Source organism: Amblyomma mixtum, chromosome 6, assembly GCF_055824585.1.
Source record: "Amblyomma mixtum isolate Tamu chromosome 6, ASM5582458v1, whole genome shotgun sequence".
NCBI classification, from domain to species: domain Eukaryota; kingdom Metazoa; phylum Arthropoda; class Arachnida; order Ixodida; family Ixodidae; genus Amblyomma; species Amblyomma mixtum.
Window position 1 is genome coordinate 106,073,928 of NC_143017.1, and position 19,189 is coordinate 106,093,116.

Genomic DNA, 19,189 nt, shown 5'->3' on the forward strand with positions numbered 1-19,189 from the left:
TGCTTCCAGTGAGACTCCATTCTCATTGCCGCTGCGCTGCTAGACTTGTCAAGGACCAGAGATTTACTGCGCGCTCGCGATTGGGCGCCCGTAGCTGGGGAACGCCTGCTTGTCCAGTGGTGTGGACAGCACGGAAAGAGCGACAGTAGCCCTTCCCTCTCCCATACTGGCGGAGTGACCGGAACTCAGCTGAGAGCTGCGACACGGCGACAGCTGGACGCGCGGGAGCGTCGATGACAAGGGGTTGTTAGCCGGCCGCGTTCCGAACGCAAAAGGTGAAGCATTCCTTTCGAGGCGGGTGGCAGAAAAGGACCGGTACCACGGAGAAAGGCCAGTCCTTCATTTCTGGGTTACAAGAAGACTGCTGGAACTTAGGGCGATGCCGCTGGCAGTCGAGCGACCAGTGTCTCGGGAGGTGAGTAGAGCTTAGCGAGAATGAAAGTGGAGTACTACCGAACTTTGAAACCTTCCTTGTCATAGTATTATATGCATTCATAATTTCTGTCCATTCAGAACTTGTTCCAGCGGCATTAGAAAATATTTTTTCTGTTGTACTGTGGCCATGCTGATATTTGTTTGTACTTTCACTTTCGGCAAGAAGGTCATTTGTCGTTCATTAGAAGTGGTGCTTTGGAGTCGACAAGCGACACTGGGTAGCGCGAGCCATTCTGTTAGTCCTTCAAGACGACAAGGCCTGAGAAGGAGTTGTAAGGGACAGATGGGCGCTTTGTTTTTGAAGGAATGTTTGCAGGGTAACTGGTCTGATGTTCTTTTTGTATTGAAGAAGGTTTTCCTAAGTGATTTTAGGTGTTTAATAGCCTTTCGATGCCTTATAATTGCTCAAAGTGGAAGCTTTTGTGAGTTCGTTCAAAATTATCAGAACAGCAGAAAGACGTCGAAGTGGAAAAAAAGACAGACAGCGCCCTGTCACTGTTTTCTTTTCACTTCCAGGTTTTTGCGCTGTTCTGATACTATTGTTGCAAATTTTTCTGACTATTTGCAACTCGCCTGGTGGTACCGCTATTTGCTGCCGGTAGTACCGTGACCTGGTGGTAATAGAGTCTACTCTACTGCTTCCATAGTTTTAAGCTTGAAATAGAGGAACGCGATATTAGTAAACTCGTGCACAGGAAATACTTTCGTGGGTCCAACACGCGACACCGTACAAAAGACAACAATTTAAAGCGATTTATTTATATCGGAGTGGTTATTGAATGCAGTGCATCTAACTCAGACTACGTACTGCAACACATAGAAATTTAATGCATTCATTTATTTTCACCTCTTCTATCCGCGCGAAGCATTATGACTGAGGCAAAGCAGGGTTGACAGCGTTCTCGACCGCTTGCGTAATTCTGGGGTCGAAATAGCGGTTTGTCATGACGGTGAACTTCTGCAGGTATGCCTATGGGTCCCAGTACAACGCAGACAGACTCGGAACTTCTAGAAGCAGATTCCTCTGTCCTGCTTTACAGTTAGAAATACACGCTAGCGAAAGCCTCAAGCAGTTGACTATATTCATGAAGGTGCGTGAGGCTTTACGGAACGTCGTCATTCCTGCAACGAGTAATGCAGCCATTTATATGCACGCGTCTGCTTGTGTCTAAGGGATCTCCTGGTGTCACGTTTTTCGCCTACCTACAGGCCAGTAGAGTCTAAACGCTTTACGAGAAAAGAGGGAGAAAGAAGAAAAATTCGATGGCTGCTTTCTGCGTGATCCCACGGCATCACCGTCTTTTGTTGGCCGCTGGCCACGTCCTAAGTCACGCTGCATAAGAACGTCTCGTCACTTGGAAAAATGTTCTGTTATCCGTGTCACGTCTTGTCCGACATCATGTCGTCTGTTCTCGCGAAACGCTAATAAATATTAAGTAGGTAAGGCAGAAAAAATGGGAAGCGGAAAATGGTGCTTGCATAAAAAACATCTAGAATATAAAGAGAATTACCGAATGCGCTGCGATACTTGATGCTGGTCGTGCAGGTAAAAAAAATTGACAAGGTGTGCTGTCCGAGTCGTAGATAATTTTTCTGTTTCTCTTCTCCAAGTAAAGGTGTCCGAGGGCGCGAACAGAGCGTTCAACCAGGCTGGGATGTAAGAGCGAGCCCTTCAGGGCATAAAAATAAAAACAGTTCCGTATTTTTCTCAGCCTCAGAGAGATCAGTGCTGGTGGCTGAGATAGGGTCAAGCCTTTTGCCTGCATATTCAGATCACTTTTTAGATGCAGCAATTGAGGATTGCTCTCGACAACGTTGCTTCCGTTTCGTGTCCTTTTTGATCACCAACGATAACCTGGTGTTGCTGGAGCAGTGTCGATGGCTTTAAACGTTGCGTGCTGTTCTCTGTATACTCTTTTCTGCTCTTTTTGTTTTTGTTGCTGACGTTCTTAAAACTTGTGCACATAAAAAATGGTAAGCACTTTAATGTGTAACCCTTAATGCCACTTAAATCGCCGTCCGTACGTGTGGACCATTCAAGTTCTTGATTATGTAGATGAAATCCTTGTGCCCTTACAAGCCCTCGTAGTTGTCGTGCAGCAGAAAACGCAGCATGATTTTGGTCTCGCGATCTATCCCCTGAGGCTCAGGATGCCTTTCGCACAATCTCGACACGTATCTACCTATAAAGCCGCGATCCAGTCTCTCCTGCTGAAATGCGGCGATGTTGTGTCGCATGCAGCTGAGAGTTACGTTTACAATTGCTTTCACCCACCTCATCGGAATGGCAGACACTCCGGCATATGAGCACTGCGGATGCGAAGAGAGCTGCTTTGCAATGATCTTGGCTTCATCGTTAACGAGCATCCCTGGATGCAGCGCTCCGGCAGAGGAGTAAGATAACCAGATCCGCCGAAGATTCTTGTTCTGTTCTGCTATCTCGCAGGCCTTCAAGCCTGGGCCGATGGCGCCACGGATGAAGGGCGGTGGCTGGACTTCGCTTGTGGCGTGCTTGGTGTTTCACTGCTTGCTGCTTTGGGGCCACTGCTGGGCGCATCGCTGTAACGACGTGTACCGAAGACTGTCGTCGCGTCACACAATTTGTCTACCACGTAGAGAGGTAAATACTGGCGGCGCCCGAATCTGTTTGTCGTAAAAAAAAATGTTTTGAGACTCGAAGGTGTTTATTAAACTTGACCTTACAATATTGCGTTGTAATTATTGTAGCCACTTTTGGTTGCCGGCCTTCATGCAGGTCTAAGTTGCTGAATGGAATGAGTTAGTCTGACGCTTGGTATTGCTCTGCGGAACACGATAAAGCTGTTGCAGGCGAAGGCACACTGCTGCCCAAGTATTTGTAGCAGAGGCTGCTGAAAAAAAAAAAAAAAAACCTGCGTTTTCATCAGTAAGGGTACGAGGAGTTGGGAAGTAAATGTCAGCTGCACTCGGGAACCACGTGCAAATTAGGCGTGAAAATTATAATCCTGTAGCATGCGATGTTCATCGGCGTGGCAATCTTTTACCTGAGTGTTCTTCGCTCGATTTTTATACCCGCATACTGTCTCCCTTTCTCTGTTTATTTTTGATATGTGGGCTTTAGAATAAACAGCAATTCGTCTAGTTCCGTTCGCTGCTTGCCTGAACGTAGCACGCCCTCGCCCGTCTCCCTTGCGAGCAGCTCAGTCGCAGGCACATAATTTTCCTAGATGGCTGTTGAATTTCCGCCCAGAAACTCTGAAACCAGCGGCTTTCCAGATGGCGGCTTGTACATACGGCTGCGGAGTCCAGGTATAAACTTCTGCGACTTACTACTTCAAACAAAACAGCATGCAAAATGGCTGCCTTGACCAAAGCGTATCAGGGTAGCTGTGTAGTGGCAATCCAAATCTTATATGGCGCCTTATTTCCAGAGAAGAGTTCCGCAAATAGAAAGAATAAATGGCGATTCTAGCGCTTAGGGGTTCTTATAGAATAGCAACCACACATGATTTAGCTTTTAAAAAAAAAATCACATTCGGGTGGGCCTGGGGCCGTCTAATAAGTATGCCTTGCATTGTACAGGACTGTTCAATAGCGTCTGCTGGAATATCAAAGAAAGAAATCAAAGACATACTGGACGCCCACAACACTTACCGACAGATGGTTGCCAGAGGCCAAGTACAAGGTCTGGATCCGGCTGCCAACATGATGAAACTGGTAAGCGTGGTGGTTACGCGGCATTTCCTCACATCATTTTGCCGCCATTTTGTTTCTTGCAACAATTTTTTTTTTCTTGCCATGAAAGATAAAGTCCAAATGGAAACCCTTTCCGGTCTGCGACGACAGATTACCACAGCGCTATTGAACACGGACGCAAGAAGACACACGCAAAACAGTACGCGCTCTGACCAAGGCTATAGCAGAAACGTGCTTCGGACGGTGATGGAGAAAAGGGGTCAGTGTAGGAGAATTACGTGCGCCCGTCCTGTCTTGTGCCCGTGTTCCATAGCGCTGTGGTAGTCTGTCGACGAAAAACAATGAACCAACTAGCCCAGACCAACGTGCCCATAGCGACGTTTTAAAGAGAAATATGACGGCCTTATTTGGAATCGCATATGATCACCTTCTGACCACTGAGAATAGTGAATTGCCATGTTCAGAAGGGGGCGAATGAGATTGTGCCTTCTGTCGTAAAGTGCCTATCCCTGTGTGTACTGCCGTGATGAGGGATGGTACAAATTAACACTTATTCGGCCTTCGGGCACGGCTAAGAGGGCGGAAATGGCTTGGAACATGCCTGTACTAGCGTATTTCTGTAACCCATCTATAGACGCTCGTGGGCTCAAGTTGTTTTGGCATGTTTTACCTTTTGAGACTTGAGCACTGTACAATCTCGCAGGCCTGGGACAACGAGCTTGCCGCTGTCGCTCAGGCGCACGCCAATCAGTGCCGCTTCCACCATGACTGCTACTCCTGCCGCAGGGTTTGTAAGTTCGGGCTTTTATCCCGGAACCGTGCGTTTATATGCGCTAGCGCAGGAAGTTGGCGGTCGGTTGCACTAGGCGCTGACTTCTAGGGAGTTCCACTACCCATGCAGAGTACAGGAAGTTAGCTTAAAGAGTGGTGCCTGCACTAAAAAAGAAAAGTTCAAAAAAGAGTGTATACATCATGCAACTAACACAGAGAATATACCAAAACTTTTAAAAACAAATCCTTGATCTTTATCTTTGACGCTGCAGTGTCCTTAAGATGATCATTAAGTTACCACCCGCTCGGAGTGAAGCTTTATGCAACGACGCCTCTTGTAGCCCAGTGCCCTGACTTTTGGTTAGGGTTAATATTAATGATGTTATCAGTAAAGTTATTAGACCAATTACTAGTCAAGCTACACTAGTAAAACTTTTACTAGAGAGGTCTTGCTATTTCAGCTACTAGCATATCGTGAAACTCTTGTTAGTGGAACCTTACTTTTAGTACAGCTGTTATTAGCAGAGCAGCTATCCCTAGCTGTTAGCACCTTTATGCAATCGAACATATTTGCGTCACTATGCTTTCGGAAAATTAACCGCAGAATATTGTGTTCTTGGCCCAAATCTATTGTGTTTAAGTTAAATGTAAAACAGCTTCTATCGGCGCGTTTTGTAGGCTGAGTAGTAAGGTTAACTGAAGTTTGTTCTCTCGGAGGTTGCATGAGTGCTCTGGAAAAAAAAAAGTTGGGCCTCGCGGATTCTGATGACTTCCGGGCCAGGTGCTGATTCGGGGATTCGAGACACTGCCATGGGCAGTAATAAATCAAGCGTTATTAAAAAAATCACGACATTGCAACAAGATACAGAACGAGAAATTGCTTCTGCGGCTTTGAGTGTGAAAGTTAATGTAATACACTGTATGGCATAAATATTTGAGGAACTCTATGGTAGGAAATAGTAACGAAATAGAAGGTACAGGAGACATAAAATGAACAGTAAACAAAACCAGCCAAATGTGTTAAGAACGTGTATAGACTGTGCTGCTCTGACCGGCCGCTTGTGTGAAGTAACTAAGCTCCTAATAATAGAAAATTCTTAACGGGAAAATGTCGTGGCGTCTTTTCGCTACTCCAGACCTCATACTTGCTCTAAATAATGCTCGTAAAATTAATCTCAGCCAGGTTCAACGCAGGCCAGAACTTGTTCCTGCATTATTCGTCGTCATTGACGTCGAAACCGACCGACTGGGCAGGCGTTGTCAAGAGCTGGTTTGACGAATACAAGCTGTTCGACCCTTCTGAGGTTGACGCTTTCCGCACAGTTGAGGACAGCGGGCATTTTACTCAGGTGAGAACACCGGTCCGGCATCTCGCTGTCGCAGTGAATATTGCGGCGCTGACAAACTCTGGGTGAAAGAGGGTCTTGGCTACATCAACGTGGTCTGCAAAAGGCTCGTGTATATTAAGCGCAGTACCTGTATTGTATAAAACGAAAATTATGTATGCGCAGATTTTTGGTAATTTTCGAAGGCGAAAGGAAAAGAAATGCGCAAAGTGCTGTTTTATGAGCGGATTAAATTTGACGCGCTGAATGTCTTCAGTTCAACCAAAACCAGCATTAACGTCATCTGGCATCATTGCTCCGTTCACTACCTTTATAATGTAGTTCTTCTATACGTCTAAATATGTAGCGCTTTCTTGCTCATATTTGGAGTAACCTATTCAGTATGGTTGCTATGGCATCATTAGTACGTAAGTGGGAAAAACTTAATAAAAAATGCAAGGCTGGTTTTTGTTACGTGATGAAAGGGGATATAAGAGCTATAATAGGAGCCCTGGTACTACGGATACACCATGATTATCTATCCCCGCCATGGTGGCTCAGTGGTTACGGCGCTCGGCTGCTGACCCGAAAGACGCGGGTTCGATCCCGGACGCGGCGGCTGAATTTCGATGAAGGCGAAATTTTAGAGGCCGTGTACTGTGCGATGTCAGTGCACGTTAAAGAACCCCAGGTGATGGAAATTTCCGGAGCCCTTCACTACGGCGTCCCACACAGCCTCAGTTGCTTTGGGACGTTAAACCGCAAGAAACCAAAACATGATTCTGTAGTCAAAAATACAAGTCATAGAGTGATCGCGAAGCTCTGGCACAAAATAAAGTAACTGATGTGTTCGCCAAAGAAAAGAATGGCGGAAAATAGCGTTCGTATCTGAATCTGTTGCGCAACTGACGGGGATACAATAGTGGAATTTTTATAATGAGCGCTGTTTTTTATGTATGTTTTTTATATATATGTTATAAGAGCGCTGTTTTTTTAAATGAAACGGGGATAGCCTGCATTTATTTTCGCTTTAAGCTAGCGTTCCAGTACCTGTCTACAAAAGAGGAGCTTCAGATGAATAGATCTCAAAAAGGTGTTATGAAAATGTTAGATGTGTATATAAGGGTCCACTTTTGGGCCAGTAAGTAGTCAAAAGAGTAAATATTAAATATCAGAAACAGAGCGTCGCTTACATATTTTCTTTTGTCCGGTTCCGCGGTGATTTTTAGAATTGCGTTCATTCCAAGACGGTGACAGGAGATAACGAGAATAATGAGAGGGCTGAGTAAGCGCGCCTTTGTGTTACTCGCAACGAGTTCAGGTGTGAACTTGTCCAAACTGCATTAATATAAAGCGTTTAGTAAATACCTTGTCACCTGTAACCTTTTCCAAAGGCGAATTTATTTATGGTTCTCATCTTTTGTTCTTTTGGCGTCACTGCTGAAGAGCAGATGATATGGGCTAAAACAACTTATATTGGATGCGGCAAAGCCAGGTTCAAGATTGAAGACGAGGATTGGTATCGCACTCTCTACACATGCAACTATGGCCCATTGTAAGTCCATGAACATTTTTTTTTGTTCTTTTCCAACTTCCTTTCGTACTAAACTAATGTGCAGGCTGAATCATTCCGCTTTAGATGAATAATAATTTTCTTTGTCATGCCAGCAACTATTCATCGAGCCACTTCCAACTTTTCGAAGTCTATTTATCCTCTCATTACCACCTGCCGTCATTGAATTTTGTAATGCGGGATACACTTTTGCGGCTTGTATGCACCCCAGATTCCTGTCCCGTTCGTAAACAACCGTCACGCTGCAAAACCAGTGGAGCATCCATGTTATGAGAAATCGGCTTATATTGGCCTGTGCCGCCCGAAGGCTCCCATTGAATGCGTTCTAATGGCACCTATTCGTCTAGCTCGATTGAAGTATGGTCTAGAGGATTTCTAGAGTGCATGATAGAAGCGTAGAATCCTCTCTGCTTTGAGCTATAAAGTACTTTCTTATCCGCGCGGGAGACGATACCACCTTCGAGGTTTCGCAAGGCAATTGCGTGGGAAGTAAAGCTTTTTTCTGCAACCTCGTGATACCTGCTCCTGTCTTAGGCCTTGCATGGAGGCCTGGACCAACTGATAGATATATAAAAATGAGCAGATACCCGAATAAATTATAAATAAAAGAACGGGAAATCCGTCAGCGAAGCAGGTGTATCTCAACGTCGACAACGTGGATAAACATGACCCCTGAAAAGCGATTCCGCCGCGACGAAGAAAGTACAACAACCGCCAGAAGTTATGCGGCTAGGCTTTGGCTTCGAAATTGTGGCGGAGTACTCTACGAAATCGGGAATGTACCTCACATGCATGCATCTTGTAGAAGGTTCGAACGGTGGCGAGTGGGTGATCCGAAAATTTTTTTCATAGCACAATCTTCGCTCTTAATTTGCAGTTCGTACAAAGCTCACCGCCGGGTCAGCAGACACGCTTTAAAGGCATACTTAGGAGAAAAAGTCGTGCTACCCTTGCTTTGCTAATCACTCCTGACCTGAGCCTGCATTTTCTCTAATCGCCTGGTATGATGGTGTGAGAAGTCATCCCATTCAATTGACAACGCGGTAGATTGCCACGTTTGGAAACGGACACTGGCCTGCAGTTAAAACGCGTGTGAAAGCTCAACCGTCTGCTCTGCGGAACAAGTGTGGAGTAAAACCTGACACAATTAAGGTGCAATCCAAGGATGGGGGCTCTCGCATCACTTCAGAAGCTACAATAGGACCAGCTTTATTTTCTTTGTCAGATATGCATTTGCGGCAATTATTCGTTTCTTTTATGGTTGAATTCTAGCCGCATGTGAATACAAGCCAGTATTGCTGGCTCGATGTCAGGTAGCAGACAGCGCTGAATGCATGCTGAGTATGACTGAAGCTGTTTAGACGGAGTTCAGCAAGGCACTTCACCATTGCATATTATATAGTACACTTCAGACTGCCTTGATTGGCAGATTGTGATTGTGTTTCCTGTTCCTCCTCTCTTCCCTCTTTAATCCCCTCATTCTCTTCCCCTGTGCAGTGCAGCCAACCGGAAACCTTTCTGGTTAACATCCCTGCCTTTCCACTCTCTCTGTATCTATCTATCCATACGTGACAAAAGGGCATATTAAATACAGCCCTGTCTTGTGGGCTCGTACATTTTAGCCTTCAGTTAGATCCTCAGAACACCTGACTCATCGTGATATTAAAGCTCTGGTTCATAACTTTTGTTCGATCTCACGGCTACCAGAAGAGAGCTGTGAAAATTAGCGGCTCTTTAAGAACGTACCACTGAAAATATTCTTTTTACGCAATAGGGGAAACGTGGTCAAATCACGAGTGTACGAGAAGGGTCCACCATGCAGCCATTGTCCGAACGGAACAACATGCAGCCATTCTAAGCCCGGTCTCTGCACAGGGAACGCAAGGCATTCAGGCCGTGAGTACCAGATCATGCACGCACTGAATAAGTAACAGGTCATTTTGTAATTCTGTGTTCACAAAATATATCCGAATGGCAGTGTACATAGTAATGAGGAAAAAATGTTGCAGTCATCGGTAAAGCTATGACCACCCGAATTTTCAAGGCGCCCATTATAAGCGTAATAACATGGGTTAGTCTGACCAATTAATTTGGCTTCATTCTCTTTAGAGGCTTATAGCTTACAGGCACAGATATGCTTATTATAAGACATGCCCTCAGTCTGATTTCCTCAGCTTATACCGAGAATTTTTGCGAACTATGTTCTCGTTAAATCTCGGACATTTTTACTGCTCTTGCAGTTTCAGTAGCTCATGAAGCCGTATACCGAAACGTTTTCCGTTGGAGCCGTGCGCAGTGAAAGCTCCGCTAATTCAATTCTGGAACACAACAGCGAGAAAGACAATGATGTCGAAGGGCGCAAAATACATGGGTTCGGCTGTTATCTGGCTATGGTGTGGACCATGTCATAGAAAACGGCAGTAGATTATTGGTCTTTGCGCACCGCGTAGTATAAATGCGCAACGACCCCGCAAAGCTACGCTTCCACTGCCGGAAATGTATCGGCCTTCAAGCAGCCCAGGGGCACTGACAGACCGCGGCGCTTTTGAATGAATGAATTAATTAATGAACGAATCAAATTTTGTTGATGAAAATGACTGACTAGCCCACAGGAAGTGAGATGAGTTAGGAATGAGGAGTCTATGTGAGCTTCGTAACCCGGTCTCGCTGCAAACCCCAGCCTGGTTACCTGGGTGTTAGCCCCGGAAAAAAGCGATGTAAAGGAGAGCCCTGAGACTGTTTTTGAGCTTCGTGCAGCGCATATAAAGGACGGCACGCATGTATACGGGCAAACTTTCCTCTTTCAGGACTGGCTCCTGCCGATCTCGTCAGGGTGTACCATTTCCCAGAGCGTCCTCACCCACGTAAGCTGTTGACTTCTACCGTCATCTAATTCATCTTCACTGTGCTAAGTGAATATACAGTGCTAATCATTTTGTCAAGTAACAGGAATATGTAGATTGTTCTGGAGGAGGAATTCTGTTAGCAGGCGTGTATGTTAATATTCGCCTGCTTAACTCAGTCTCTCCTGGCGCTCAAAGATTACGGCAAAGAGAACTACATATTTATTCACTGGCAGTAGCTTGCAGTACGCATATACTCACTGATAGTTCAACATATTTCAAGAAATTACTTTTTTAGCAATATCCGCAATATTCGGCATAATCTTAATATTTTTTTTATTGTCATGGCTTTCCAGCTGAAGACATGACGAATTATTTTGTTTCTTAGCAACTGAAGAAAGTTTCCAAGTACGTGATGAATAGTTTTCGACTTGCACTGTTCTCTTATAATACACAGCGTAGTATCTTGGATAAGAAGCGTGAAAATAGAAACAATTTACGGTTGTGCTCACAGAACTGCGTTAATTCTTAGCCCAAATGTTAAAACAGCCTTCACCGGCAGACAAAGGTCCGCGTGTCAATTGTCAGAAATGCAGGAAATCTGGTGGTAGAAATGCTGCACTTGCAGCTTATGTATAACGGCTTTGAATTTTGCTTTTGAGTTACTGTATGCAGCTGCATATTTGCGTGAAATTTTTTCGTTGTAATCATTCTGAATTTAGTTAGAAATTTTTATATTTCAGTAGTGATATATTCTTCGAAGGTCCAAATTTTTATATTTATAGAATGAAGGAATGATTAGGAATTAAATCCTGAAAGTCCTAGATTTTTGTCGGATGTTTTCAAAGTCTGGTCCTTACAGGGTTAATAATCATAACTTCTGTGTTACGCGTACTACGGTGTCATTATAGCAGGTGCTCAAATTATTCAGTGCAGGTGTTCCTTCTAAAAAGTGACATATGCTTCGGTGTAGTCTCTGCCGCTGGACTGTGCGGCAAGGGGGAGATTTTTAATGAAAGAAAATGCGTTTAAAATACGTTAATTAATAGAAATTGACTACTAAACGTTTTCGTTTTTAGTTCAGAGTGCAATATCTTATTGAGAAAGTAAAGGCTGTCAATATCGAAGACAAGTTCATTTTATAAAATGCCGGAACCGCCATTGCTGTTCCATATATGGACCGTGAAAAACGTCCTTTTGAGAACTCCTCAGGCTGCCTGTTCCACATTACGCATTAATTAAATGGCATCGCTCGAATTTTTAATGCTTAAATGATTATGCATGAAATATTGATGTTTATATGTTTTATGATTTTGAAGGTGCTGACATTGCTTGCGCGATTAGAGTTTTAGAAAGTGGGCTGGATTCCGATGTTGACAACTTTTAATTTCGCAATATAAGGTTTTTACTGTAAAAAGAAAATGGAAAGTTGATTAGTTAATTTTGTTAATCATTTTTAATTTCAATCTGTCGCGTAAATAAAATTCGCCTTGGAGTAAGGTGCACTTGAACGGATCACACCGACGTATTCTTCATGGCTTAAAAAAATTGTATCGAATAACTGAAGCACCCGACATTCATTAGGCTTTGAATAATAATGTTTTACTTTGAAAATTACGTTGTAAATTTAGATTGCTTTGACATCGGGAATTGGGGCTGATGTAGTGTTCGTGGAGGCCATTTTACGCGCAAACGTTATTTATCACTTTTTTGTTATTTACAAAATTGAGTAAAAAAGCGCTCTGTGAACATGCATGTTTTCAATTAATCATTTTATGGCAGTCGTTCTTTAATGTTTAAGCACTAGGCTTATTTTTAGCTGCATTTTACATTTAGTAGAGTACTGTGCCAGGCGCAACGAGTTCAAGGTCTGGCCTGTATATTATCGCGCCCTACTTTGAAAAGAGTACTAAAAAGAAACAGCTGGTGCAACCACTCTTTGTGATGATGTGGTAAACCGTTGGAAACATGAAATCTTCCTGTCACCTAATGCCACATCCGAAAGATCACGTGCTACTTCGTAATTTGGCTGGTCAAGTTAACTGGCCCACATGATACCTTGCTTGTGATAAATGCTTCAGCTAGAAGTGTTCGGAACGCAAAAAAAAAGAAAGGAAGGAAAACGCCTCACACTCTAAAAGCATCGCCATGCATGTCAGAGAGATACTCAGTTAAAGCAACAATGCGTATTTTATACGTAGAAGCTGAACGCCGTCGACATCTAAGGAACCAATCACAGAATGTGCAGTAGGAGCCTCATTCTCAGCTCATCTCGGTCGTCCAGTGGTTAAGGCGTTCTGACACTGAACTAGTGGTTGCGGGATCGAGTTCAGACCACGGCAGGCACATTTCGATGGAGGCGAAATAAAAAAAAAGCCAGTGTTTCGTACCATGCTAGCGCACATTAAGAACCCCAGAAGGTTACGGCATGTAATAGGAAATGTACAGTTTAAAGATGTTAAGCTCTGCACAATACTAGCTCAGCGATATCGGCTGAACTCTTTTAATGTGCCTGACACGAGTGCGCGCTGCTCGGATCTACTGAAAGGGTCAGAATTATTTACTTAGTTTGAATGCGAACTATAAGGTCACATGACATAGGCGCATAGGCTATGCGTTTAAGCTCTCTGTCACTTGCAGCTTTTGAGACGTCTTGCTTCTTTTGTTTTCATTGCAGGTACATCGCTTTTGGGTCATGTCCGGGTGTATCATTTCCCGCAGCAAGCACAGAGACGTGAGCTTTTATGCAAAATTGTCGGTCTGACAGTAGGCTGAACAGGGTGTTAAGCCTACCGGGCCTCAGTACTTGTTACTGAAGCGTTTGGAAGTAATTTTTAGTGCGAAAACACAGAGTTTGCGTGAAGCTTGACCTTGAGGGTAACCTTGGCCAAACTATAAATTAATAAAATAAGCACTGGCGCGACTAGGATTCGAACCCGCGGCGCCGCGAACAGTTCAGCTTCGCTGGCCACTGCACGAGAGCACTGCACTAAAGCCACAGGCGATCACGCCCCGTATTAAACTGCAACACGCTCTCGAGAGCGCTGAGCATTGCACATCGTTGTCTTGTTCAATTAAGGCTGATATCGAAATAATTACACACTCTCTTGGTGTACATTGCACATCGTTATCTTCAAGTAATGCAACTATCGATCTTATATACGCACTTCCGCTCTATGCATTTCACATCGCCGTCTTTGTCAACTAATACTACTATCGAAATAATATCGTCGCCAGACGTGCCGACGACCCAGAAAGCAAAGCCATCATTCAACAAGGCTCAAACATGCTCTCTCACGTCTACTCAGAAACTACGTTAAAACCCTACCACTTTTTTAGGGCGGAAGTACTCTTTGCACGGTTCGAAACCCAGCCAAGAAAGTTGTGCGAAGCTTTACCTTGAGGTTGACCCACGCGACCCGAACTGGTTACTGGCCGCGCTGGTAGATGGCACCACCAGACCTGTGTCGCCAGCGCGCGCCTTGCGTAATGACGGCAGCTCACGCGGCGTCGTCGCCTCGCTCAGCCTTTTGCCGCCGAGGTGTGCGCGCGAGTCTCTTGGGCCTCCTTCGCGCCTTTCGCTGGCTTCCCACACTACGAGACTCCGAAGACGCTTTTGTTGACGCATGTGCCACTGTGCTGGCGGAGCAGCTGTAAAATCGCTTCTACACGAGGACAAACACCTCCTCTCACGCGTCTACTCGGTTTAAGTATGGAGAAAGACTTTATTTTAAAAATTTTGTCGCATTTTCTAGTCACGCTAATACGTTTGCTTGCCCTTTACAGTTAACCTTCAAGGTTTTTTCTGAAAGGAGGTGTTTTTTGCTTCTCCATAAAGCGGAGTTGTCTGCCTGAAAAATAAGAAAGCCGCCTTTTATGATGGAGTTCAGATCGTTGGAACAAAATTTTCCTGTTTGAGTAAAACTGAAAGAAGACTCAACATTGAAAATGGGTAACATGAGAGTTCAGAAGCAAGGTCATTCCATAGGAATATAACCCTGCAGTAAAGTATAAGAATTACAGCGGTCGCTTAAACTGAAGCTTCTGGTACACCACTTAGTTTTCTCCATAATTAACCAGTGGGTTCTTCGGTATGCGTATGTATGTGTTAGCATCTAGTAACGATGACAGTGCCATTGAGTACGTGATATACAGTTTAAAAAAAAATACTCTGACCTTAATCGTCCTGTATGAGCTGCTCCCTTGTTTCCCTCTTTATTGCTTCATTATAGAAATCCAATTTATTTTGTTGCACCGGTTTAGTGACGGTTGGAATATGCTTAACGGGCATTGGCTGTAACGAATAGAAATAAGTGAGGCTAAGTGAGCGAAAAGCGGAATAGGAACCTGCTCGCGAGGTGGAACATAATGGCTGATGTATAACGTGGCATGCTTTTGTGGTCGAGGTTCAACTGATGAGGTTACAAGCTGGAGTTCTTTACTGTCTCCTGCTTGGTCAATCACACGATGCGTTTCTGTCCGCTTTCAGGGACGTTTAATACTCTACCCAACACAGCCATGGCGCCGATTCCACTGAGAGCAGTGCCGTTAGAGCCACAGCAAAGAATTCAGCAGGGACGCCTGCCGTTTAATTCTTACGGTAGGGCTCTTTTTCTTATTTCTTGATATACTCAGAAATTGGTTGTCTGTACACACTGCTTGTAAAAAGGAAGAAAGAAAGCCTAAATTTCAATTCGCCAGCAGCCTTTTTCGCGGAGGAAAGCTCCCTTATCGCTTCGAAGGTGATCTTAAGCTCTTTTAAAGTAAGGACAACATGCATAGAGAAACCATCGCTATGTCTAGTTACTGTACTTTCGTTTTATTCAAAACTAAATTCAGAGTTACAGTTCAAAGTTTATTCAAGCTAAAAATTTAGTGTTCGACGTATCTTCATCGAGGGTTTGTACAGATTAACTCAGATAGGAATATAGTGTATAACCTTCCTGTGTTGAGTCTGCACCGTGGTCTGCACCGAGATGTCTGGTCATCAACCAGTTAGGCTTTGTATTATTGGCTATTTGTGCAGCTGATATCATTAGAAACCGTTGAGACTAATGCCGCAGTTCTCGGCTTGAGTAAGCGCTTCATTAGGCAATAGACCGCTTGTATACGGCTTTAACCTTAAGAAGAAACTGTCCTTGCGGGCAGTGTCGACATGCCGCAGTCATCATTGCACCACCACCCTACATTGCTCGCTTATCAATTTTCAAGGATCGAAAATTGCAATCTATACTTTTATTGAGGGAAATAACGTACACTCAATCGCGGTGCTCTTTTATTTTTTTTACATACGTAATTTTTGAAGTTTTTATGTTCGACAAGCTTTTAAATACCTACTTTATAGAGGACGTGCTGAGAGCAGTCTTCCTACCTGTCTGCTATAGATTAGCAGTATTTATATTGCAGATGTGTACCGTTAAATTAAAAGCAGTTTCTTGAACAAGGTTCATAAGATTGCTTGTTCACCATTTTTTTTTTTGCTCGCTCTCAACCAACTTTGTTTTAGCTGCTGGCTGGCGGTCGGGGACTCTGCGTCCGGATTTTTACTACGACCCAAACGTGAACTTCGCAGGCTATCGTAAGCAACCCTCTGGTTCACTGAACAGCATGCTAATATAAATGATTTCTAAGCAGTACAGTGGGTTTCACTGCATCCTAACACTTGAGTATGCTATTTCTCCTTGTCTTAGAAATTCAAGAACCACCTGAAAGGCGATTGCGAACGATGAAGTATGACAATATTATTTGAGTTTACGTAGACGTATTTTGCCTCAGTGCTGCATTTTTGCTGTTCCTATAACGTTTCAGAATAGTTTATGCATGTTGGGCCAAAATGTCTGAGTCTCTAGGCACCTCCCCGAAACCCTTCAGTGCGAACTCCATGCGCCACCATTTTCAAACTCAAAGCTATTTTGGGCATTTGTTTCTTCTCCACTTGGCTCAGCTGTTGTTCATAGTGCACCTCTCTTGGAGAACTCTGACAGGTCACATGCCCTGTCGGGGATGACGAGCCGAGTATAGCCCGTTCGGCGGAAGGAACTGACGCTATGAAATTTCAAGCAGCAGCTTCACGCAGTTAAATGTACGGAAAATCTGACACGTTTATCCAGTACCCTTCCTGGACAAAAGAGTGCCGCAGTGTATGCTTACTCAAATGCGCTGCCATCTAGAAGCCTAAATTCATGATTTTATTCAATGAACTTTCTTAATTCTTGCGCAGTCGCTTCGGTATTCGTTCAACAGAGCAGTGAACTATTTGAAAGTTTTAAAAGAACGTTGCTACAGCAAATCAATGCTATCTTTACCTGGAAAATACGTCATCCTTATCACGAAATGTACATTTCAGGATGAATTCAATTTTCTTTTAAATCATAATTTTGCAGTCACAAATGTCGACTAGCTACGATTCATGCAGCTGAAAGTACGTGAGGCACTCGCAGTACTTAATGCATACCGAAACTGCCATAAAGTGAACCGTCAGAGATGTTTGATACATAACTCGTTTTTATTCCTGTTGCGCTCCATAGATACCTAGTGTAACAGATACGTGATTGTTTACGCAACTTTCGCTAATGGCTCATCGACTTAATGAAAACAATTACCTTTTCTCGTAAGCGGCAATAATCTAAAACATGTTTAAAGCAATATCAGAATAGGAATAGAAGAAATACGGTTCAATAAACGTTTTGAAAGGAGGATTAATGCAAAAAAAAATTGACTTTATTAGGCATGCTTCATCTCTTTCTGTAATATTTTTTGTATGTTCACAATGGTCGAATATTTGGGAATAAAAATTTCAAGTCTAATAAATGTAGTACGTGTGAACGCCGGTAGTGTTGAACCCAAAAACACAAAGGATGTATATCTGAACTTCTGTACATTGCAGTGGTCCAGTCATTTCCTACAAAAGTTTTTTTTTAATTTGAAAAGTCGATGTGCAAACGAGTGTCATAAAATGACAGAATTGCTGGATCCTGCGCACATTATTTCATTTTTGCAGCGCTACAAAGGCTGCCTCGGAAAGCTCAGCAGGTGCTTCCAAAACAAGAAAGAGAAAGGAGCGAAGAGAGCACACAAGAGCCGCCCTGCAAGTGTGACGAGGCTTCCATAGAAGAAAGTGAGTGACAAAAGGTCGTGGAGGATGGAGTGGAATTCAAACGAACCCATTTTTAAGATCATTGTGTTCCTACCAAGAGGAGAAAGCAACTCAGCTTCGGTGACAGGAGAAATCCCATGCGATGGCCATCGCGATCAGAATAGCTGAGAATGTCGAAACTGTGTTATATAACTTACAACGTTGTAGACAATGGGTGCAAATACATGTTCTAACAGTCCCGAACCTCGCATAATAACATGGGCACGGCCTGGGTTCTTTTGCAGCCAGAACAAGTTGCGTCTGAGAAACACGCGACTCCCGTGGCGCGCATAAAATACGACAGCGCCCTTTGGAAGTAAAATATACCATTTATTCAGGCTCTAAAGCAAATGCGATTGCTTGCTGTGACTGTGTGGCATGTTTATTTAGCGTTGTATCTTCGCCATCCTAACAAGGCTGACATGCTCCTGAAAAGCAGTTTAGAAAACTCCTTTTTTGTTGTCATCCTCGTTTTTTTTTGGCCAAAAGATTGAAACAAACTGAAGTGAACTGCAAAAACTTAACATAGATTTGCGGTAACATACTAAGAAACGTAACACAGCTGCTTTCATTGAAAACATGCAGCGCCGGCAGTTTTGTTTTGAGGTTCGATATAGTTGATTTATTGTGAATCTCTGGCCAAGGCATACGTGTACGAGATTATCAAGAATTTATTTTGATATGTTTCCTATTTTCTTAAAGTGCTAATTCATGTGACAGTGAAATTTAAAAAAAAAACTTGGGAATATCTAATTTGGGTCTCTTGTACTGGCTCCCCTGATCTCCTTTGTGTTGTTCTTAATGTCCAAGTATTTAAGGTTCTCGCTATTGTTCATTCGATCACGTGCGCACTCATTTGTTTGGTGCGTAATAAATTAAGCAGTTCTTATTTACTACTTTTGTGAAGAGCATTAAAATAACCTGCTTTGAAATTATTAAAAACAAGGAGTACGCACACAGAGTTAAGCTCAACCACCGTGTTTTTAACCTAAGCAACATTTTTCTGCATCACAGCCACTGCAGGACCTGATACGTCATATAAAAGTTTTCAGCACTGTTTCATATTGTGGTTCAGCAAACCTGCCATGTTGTGAAAACGTATCCAAGTCACAAAGCCATTATTCTGGGTCGGCGGGAATTCAAAGCGTTTTTATCCCTCATATGACTCGTTTGTTTGGCCTATTCCAGTGAGAAAAAAGCTTCTCAGCCTGATACCGAAAGCGCAAGGAATTGAACCAGAAATAAAAATCAAATGCCATTGCCAGAATAATATTGCTGAAGCAGCGACTCATAAGGTATGAAAATTCACTACCGGAAAATCTTGCGTGCGAAAAGTGTAGCACATATATAAGAACTCAATCTTGTTCCTTTCATTTGAAGTTTCTTTTTAGAAACAGTGTTTCCAATGTTAAAGAAATGGATCTCTGACTGC

General features: G+C 43.5%; 1 protein-coding gene across 1 annotated transcript; it reads left to right on the top strand.

Moving 5' to 3' along the window:
- The first annotated feature begins 218 nt into the window (after positions 1-218).
- LOC149339920 (CRISP/Allergen/PR-1-like) lies at positions 219-19,058 on the top strand. Its single transcript, XM_089550605.1, has 13 exons — positions 219-415; positions 2,882-3,055; positions 3,997-4,131; positions 4,814-4,901; positions 6,061-6,230; positions 7,658-7,761; positions 9,554-9,675; positions 10,587-10,643; positions 13,300-13,356; positions 15,112-15,222; positions 16,129-16,200; positions 17,623-17,739; positions 18,946-19,058. The coding sequence occupies exons 1-13, from the start codon at positions 380-382 to the stop codon at positions 19,056-19,058; spliced, it is 1,356 nt and encodes a 451-aa protein (XP_089406731.1). The 5' UTR covers positions 219-379.
- Positions 19,059-19,189: the final 131 nt, after the last annotated feature.

Excerpts from the sequence above, each read along its gene's own strand:
- LOC149339920 (XM_089550605.1), top strand. The coding sequence starts at position 380 with ATGCCGCTGGCAGTCGAGCGACCAGTGTCTCGGGAG. Across the intron at positions 9,676-10,586 it reads GAACGCAAGGCATTCAGGCC|GACTGGCTCCTGCCGATCTC; the intron begins GTGAGTACCAGA and ends TTCCTCTTTCAG. Across the intron at positions 13,357-15,111 it reads CCCGCAGCAAGCACAGAGAC|GGACGTTTAATACTCTACCC; the intron begins GTGAGCTTTTAT and ends GTCCGCTTTCAG.